General features: G+C 63.2%; 1 protein-coding gene across 1 annotated transcript in view; it reads right to left on the bottom strand.

The window, feature by feature from the left end:
- PLEC (plectin) overlaps positions 1–5,840 on the bottom strand; it is a gene marked incomplete at its 5' end in the record, with an annotated part of 19,194 nt that extends 13,354 nt beyond the window's left edge. Inside the window, 8 exons of the mRNA XM_033511671.1 lie at positions 446–802; positions 888–1,026; positions 3,203–3,381; positions 3,823–3,980; positions 4,684–4,867; positions 4,947–5,073; positions 5,143–5,297; positions 5,665–5,840. Coding sequence (XP_033367562.1) covers positions 446–802; positions 888–1,026; positions 3,203–3,381; positions 3,823–3,980; positions 4,684–4,867; positions 4,947–5,073; positions 5,143–5,297; positions 5,665–5,840 — 1,475 coding nt within the window. The remainder of the gene's footprint in view (positions 1–445; positions 803–887; positions 1,027–3,202; positions 3,382–3,822; positions 3,981–4,683; positions 4,868–4,946; positions 5,074–5,142; positions 5,298–5,664) is intronic.
- Between the last annotated feature and the right edge of the window lie 267 nt (positions 5,841–6,107).

Raw genomic sequence — 6,107 nt, 5'->3', positions numbered from 1 at the left:
AATGGCCAGGAGCACCACGTGCCCCACCATGGTTGGGCTAATGGCCAGGAGCACCACGTGCCCCACCACGGCTGGGAATGGCCAGGAGCACCCTCCCTCTGCTGCAGCCAAAAACGGTGAGGGGTACCCCCCGTCCCACTGGGGATGGCTGAGGGCACCCTCCATGTGCCACGGCCAGGGATGGTCCCCACCCTCCTGCAGCCACCCAAGAGCAGCAGTCAGCGTGCCAGGACTGGAGACAGCCGGGCACTCCCCTCCCTGTGCCACAGACAGAGATGGGCAGGGGCACCCTGCACTCTGCTGGGGACGGCCGGGTGAACCCCCTGCCACGCCACAGCCACGGGACACCCCTGGTGCTGCTGGGGAATGCCCTGGAGCACCCCTTGCCCCACTGGGGATGGCCAGATCCCCCCGGCCCCGCTGGAGCCCCCCTTGCCAGCACTACCTTCTCCTGCAGCAGCTGCTCGCGCACGGCCTGGCTGTCGGTGATGGGCACGGCCTGGATGGCCTCCTGGCGCTGCCGGGCGTCGCGGATCCACTGGCGCAGCGCATCGCAGCTCTGCCGGTAGTAGCGCAGCTGGCGGCCCAGCTGGTCCAGCTCGCGCTGCCGCAGGTCAGCCTGGCCCAGCACGGCCTGCCAGCGCTCCAGCAGCTGCTGCACGCGCTCCCGGTACCGCTCCAGGTCCACGTCCCGCTCGCTGTGGCCGCGGACCATCCGCTCGTTGACGTCCTTGGCCTTGCCGAGGTCGGTCTCCAGCGTGCTGAAGAAGGGCTGGTGGCCCTCGGCCTGCGCCCGCAGCCTCTGCGGCAGACGGGCACCGGTCAGGGTCACACGGTGTCCCCAGCCACCCCCCGGCTCCCCGTGGCACCCCCAGAGCCCCCGGCACCTTCAGCTCAGCCTTGCTGGCCTCCAGCTCAGCCAGGTCAGCCGGCACTGCCTGAACGTCCTTCAGCTGCTCCTCGTACTTGCGGAGCAGCTCCTCCGCCCCCTGCGTGCTCCGGATCACCAGCCCGATGGTCTTCAGCCTGCGGCACAGGGACGGGATCAGCAGGATGGGACGGGAGCAGCAGGATGGGACGGGATCAGCAGGATGGGACGGGATCAGCAGGAATGGGACGGGAGCAGCAGGAACGGGATGGGATCAGCAGGATGGGACGGGAGCAGCAGGAACAGGATGGGAGCAGCAGGAATGGGACGGGAGCAGCAGGAATGGGACGGGAGCAGCAGGAATGGGACGGGATCAGCAGGAATGGGACGGGAGCAGCAGGAATGGGACGGGAGCAGCAGGAATGGGATGGGATCAGCAGGAATGGGACGGGATCAGCAGGATGGGACGGGAGCAGCAGGATGGGACGGGAGCAGCAGGATGGGACGGGAGCAGCAGGAATGGGATGGGATCAGCAGGAACAGGATGGGAGCAGCAGGAACGGGACGGGATAAGCAGGAATGGGATGGGATCAGCAGGAATGGGACGGGATCAGCAGGAGCAGGAATGGGATGGAAGCANCAGCAGGAATGGGACGGGATCAGCAGGAGCAGGAATGGGATGGAAGCAGTAGGAGCAGAATGGGATGGGATCAGCAGGAGCAGGATGGGAGCAGCAGGAACGGGATGGGATCAGCAGGAATGAGATGGGAGCAGCAGGAGCAGGAATGGGACGGGATCAGCAGGAATGGGATGGGATCAGCAGGAAGGGGATGGGATCAGCAGGAGCAGGACGGGATGGGATCAGCAGGAGCAGGATGGGACGGGAGCAGCAGGAATGGGACGGGATCAGCAGGAGCAGAATGGGATGGGAGCAGCAGGTGCAGGAATGAGACGGGATCAGTAGGAGCAGGAATGGGACGGGATCAGCAGGAGCAGGAATGGGATGGGAGCAGCACGAGCAGGAATGGGACGGGATCAGCAGGAATGGGATGGGATCAGCAGGAAGGGGATGGGATCAGCAGGAGCAGGAATGGGATGGGATCAGCAGGAATGGGACGGGAGCAGCAGGAGCAGGAATGGGAAGGGATCAGCAGGAGCAGGATGGGATGGGATCAGCAGGAACAGGATGGGAGCAGCAGGAGCAGGAATGGGACGGGATCAGCAGGAGCAGGAATGGGAAGGGATCAGCAGGAATGGGACAGGATCAGCAGGAGCAAGAATGGGACAGGAGCAGCAGGAGCAGAATGGGATGGGAGCAGCAGGAACAGGAAGGGATCAGCAGGAGCAGGAACAGGATGGGATCAGCAGGAACGGGAATGGGAGCAGCAGGAGCAGAATAGGACGGGATCAGCAGGAGCAGAATGGGATGGGAGCAGTAGGAGCAGGAATGGGATGGGATCAGCAGGAGCAGGAATGGGATGGGATCAGCAGGAATGGGATGGGATCAGCAGGAGCAGGACGGGATGGGATCAGCAGGAGCAGAATGGGACGGGAGCAGGACGGATTAGCCAGGATCAGGATGGGAGCAGGACAGCTCAGCAAGAGCAGCACCACAGACCCAGGAGGGAAGGAAAAGGGGAAAAGGGAAAAAAATGGGAAAAGAGAAACAAAAGGAAGAGAAGAAGAAGAGAAAAGGGGAAAAGGGAAAAAAGGGAAAAGAGAAACAAGAGGAAGAAGAGAAAAGAGAAAGAAAAGGGGAAAAGGGAAAAAAGGGAAAAGAGAAACAAAAGGAAGAAGAGAAAAGAGAAAGAAAAAAGGAAGGGAAAAAAAGGGGAAAAGAGAAACAAGAGGAAGAAGAGAAAAGAGGAAAAGGGAAAAAAGGGAAAAGAGAAACAAGAGGAAGAAGAGAAAAGAGAAAGAAAAGGGGAAAAGGGAAAAAAGGGAAAAGAGAAACAAGAGAAAGAAGAGGAAAGGGAAGGGAAAGGGGAAGGAAAAAAGGGAAAAGAGAAACAAAAGGAAGAAGAGAAAAGAGAAAGAAAAAAGGAAGGGAAAAAAAGGGGAAAAGAGAAACAAGAGGAAGAAGAGAAAAGGGGAAAAGGGAAAAAAGGGAAAAGAGAAACAAGAGGAAGAAGAGAAAAGAGAAAGAAAAGGGGAAAAGGGAAAAGAGAAACAAGAGAAAGAAGAGAAAAGGGGAAAAGGGAAAAAAGGGAAAAGAGAAACAAGAGGAAGAAAAGGGAAGGAAAAGAAAGGGAATGGCATGCTGGCTCTCCCCACGGCCTCCCAGCTGCCCAGGCTCTGAGGATCCTCTCTGTGACGGTGCCAGGGCTCACTCACTTCTCCAGGTAGATGCTGGACAGGCTGTACACCTGCTCCATCTTCCGCAGGGTCACCTCCAGCTCGGAGCGCAGCAGCGGCGCTGAGCCCGCCTGCTCCGGCTGCGCCAGCACCTGCTCCGTCTTCTCGCTGACTTTGGCCAGGTTCTTCTGGATGCCCTCCAGCTCCAGGTGTGTTTGCTGCAGGGAAGGAGGGAGGGAGTCCCTCAGTCCTCGCTGGCTGCAGGGCAGGAATGACCCCCGACCAAAAGCCCGGGAGGAGCGGGGCAGGGGAAGGCTCTGCAGCCCCTCGGTGCAGGTGGACAGGGCAGGTTCAGGAGGGATCTTGGGAAAGCTCCTCCTGGACGGGGCTGTCCAAGCTCCTCCTGGACAGGGCTGTCCAAGCTCCTCCTGGACACGGCTGTCCAGCCCTGCTGCAGCTGCCCAGGCCAGGGTGCAGTGCCACCCCTGCCGAGGTTCTGCAGCCGCGTGGATGCGGCACTTGGGGACGGGGTGAGGGGTGGCCTTGGCAGTGCTGGGGACAGGGGGGACTCCACGGGCTCTGAGGGCTTTTCCAACCCAAACCACTGCCCCAGGCCTGTGCTGGCCCTGTGACGGGCACACTGCACGGGTGTCACGCACCTGCTGCTCAGCCTGGCGCTGGGTGCACTCGCGCAGGGCGTCGGCCTCCAGGGGCAGGCGCAGGCGATGCACGGTGCGGCTCTCGCAGCTCTCCAGCTGCAGCCGGATGTCCTTCAGCTGCGAGATGTAGCTCTTGCACAGAGACTCGTCCTGCTCTCCTGTGGGGACAGGGGGACGGCTCAGTGCCCTGGGACACCGTGGGGACACCGCGGGGACACCACGGGGACACGCAGTGACACCAGCATGACCCTGGGCACACCTGGGGAACCCACAGGACGGAGAGGGGACACGGGAATGACACCCTTGGAATCCCTGGGGACACCACAGGGACATGCAGTGACACCAGCATGACCCTGGACACACCCAGGGCACCCACAGCAGGGAGAGGGGACACGGGAATGACACCCTCGGAAACCCTGGGGACAACATGGGGACACACGGCAGGGAGGGGGGACACAGGGACGGCTCAGCACCCCGGGACACCCCCGGAGCCAGTGTGAGGAGCAGGGAGACTGGGACAGCTCAGCACCATGGTGATACCCCTGGACACCACGGGGACCTGTGGATACTCAGCACCTGGGGACACCCTGGGGACACCCCGGGGACACCCTGGGGACACCCTGGGCACACCCTGGGGACACCCCGGGGACACTCTGGGGACACCCTGAGGACACCCTGGGCACACTCTGGGCACACCCCGGCGACAGCCCGGGGACACTCTGGGGACACCCTGGGCACACCCTGGGGACACCCTGGGCACACCCCGGGGACACCCTGGGCACACCCTGGGGACACCCCGGGGACACCCCGGGGACACCCTGGGCACACCCACCCTTCAGAGAAGGCAGAGGGGACGCCCACCTTTCTCCTGGCTCCGCAGCAGCAGCTCGTATTTGTGGGTGCAGGCGTTGTAGTCGCGCTCCACCTGCAGCCGGTCGTCGGGCTGGAAGCTCTGGGCGTCCTGGCTGTCCCGCAGGAACTCCTGGTAGTGGTTCTCCAGGCTGCACAGCACCTGGCGCACCTCCTCGGCCGGCAGCGTGCGGAACTGGGGGGGGCACGGCCACGTCAGCCCCCGTTGGGACCCCCGGGACCCCTGTGCCACGCCGGGACCCCCAGGAACTCACCGTGACGTGCGTCCAGGACTGGATCTGCTGGATGTCCCGGGTCAGGCACTGCCAGGCGCGGAGGCTGCGCAGGTCCTGGTGCAGCTGCTGCCACAGCCCCAGCAGCTGCTGGTGGGTGGTCTCCAGCCTGTGGGGACGTGGAGTCAGAGCAGGGACACGGGGGAGCCCCGGTGGGGCGCAGGGTCACCGTCCCCACCTGTGCACGGCGTCCAGAGCCTCCTTGTTGGGGGGCGGCAGGAGGAAGCAGACCGAGGGGACGACGGCCTCGCTGCCGCCGGCGCTCAGCACCCGCCACTGCTGCGGCTGCGCGTGGTTCAGCAGGGCACAGGTGTCGTTCTTGTGCACCGTCACCTGCGGGACAGGGGTCAGGGGGTGCCTCGTGCCCATCTGTGCCTCCCCTGCATTCCCCAGTGTCGCCCCATACTCCCCTATGGGTCTGGGGTGGTCTCAGTCTGGGTGGGGAGCCCCTTGTGTCCCACCCTGTGTCCCCCCATGGGGCTGGGGCTGTGTGAGAGAAGGGTGGGAGATCCCCCCAGGTGTCTCCTTGTCCCCCAGGGTGGTGTCAGACCAGAGGGGGGTTCCTCCTGTGTCCCCCCCATGGGGCTGGGGCAGCATCAGCCACCATGCCGGACCCACCACGTGTCCCCACACTGCCCCACATCCCCCCACGGCCTCCCAGGGGAACCAACCCTGATCTGAGCCTCGTGTCCCCCCTCACCTCCATCTGTTTGTAGTCGCAGACGGCCTGGATGGGGGGGCGGCCGGGCAGGGGGGTCGCGGGGCTGCGCGGCTTCAGCTGCACGATGGTCCTGGCACGGCGGGAGAGACCCCCCAGCTGCGCCCCCAACTCGGCCAGCTGCTCCTTCTGCTCCTGTGGGGGCAGGTTGGGGGCACCTCAGCATTTGGGGTGTCCCACGGTGTGAGGGACATCAGAATTTTTGGGAGGTACCAGTTTTCTTCAGAGAGCTCAGAAATATCAGGAGCTCCTGGGACTTTTGGAGGTGGGGGGGGTCCCAGGAGTTTGGGGAGGGGTCAGTAAATATGAGGAGGGGGTTCACCCTGGTCTGTTGCAGCAGTGGAGGTGTTGGGGTGACACTCTGAATTTGGGGGTCATCCTGGGGCTGCAGGGGGCTGACACCTCAGAGCTGCCAGGGGCTGGGG

Source organism: Parus major, unplaced genomic scaffold, assembly GCF_001522545.3.
Source record: "Parus major isolate Abel unplaced genomic scaffold, Parus_major1.1 Scaffold430, whole genome shotgun sequence".
NCBI classification, from domain to species: Eukaryota; Metazoa; Chordata; class Aves; order Passeriformes; family Paridae; genus Parus; species Parus major.
This window is presented reverse-complemented; position numbering and strand designations above follow the sequence as displayed.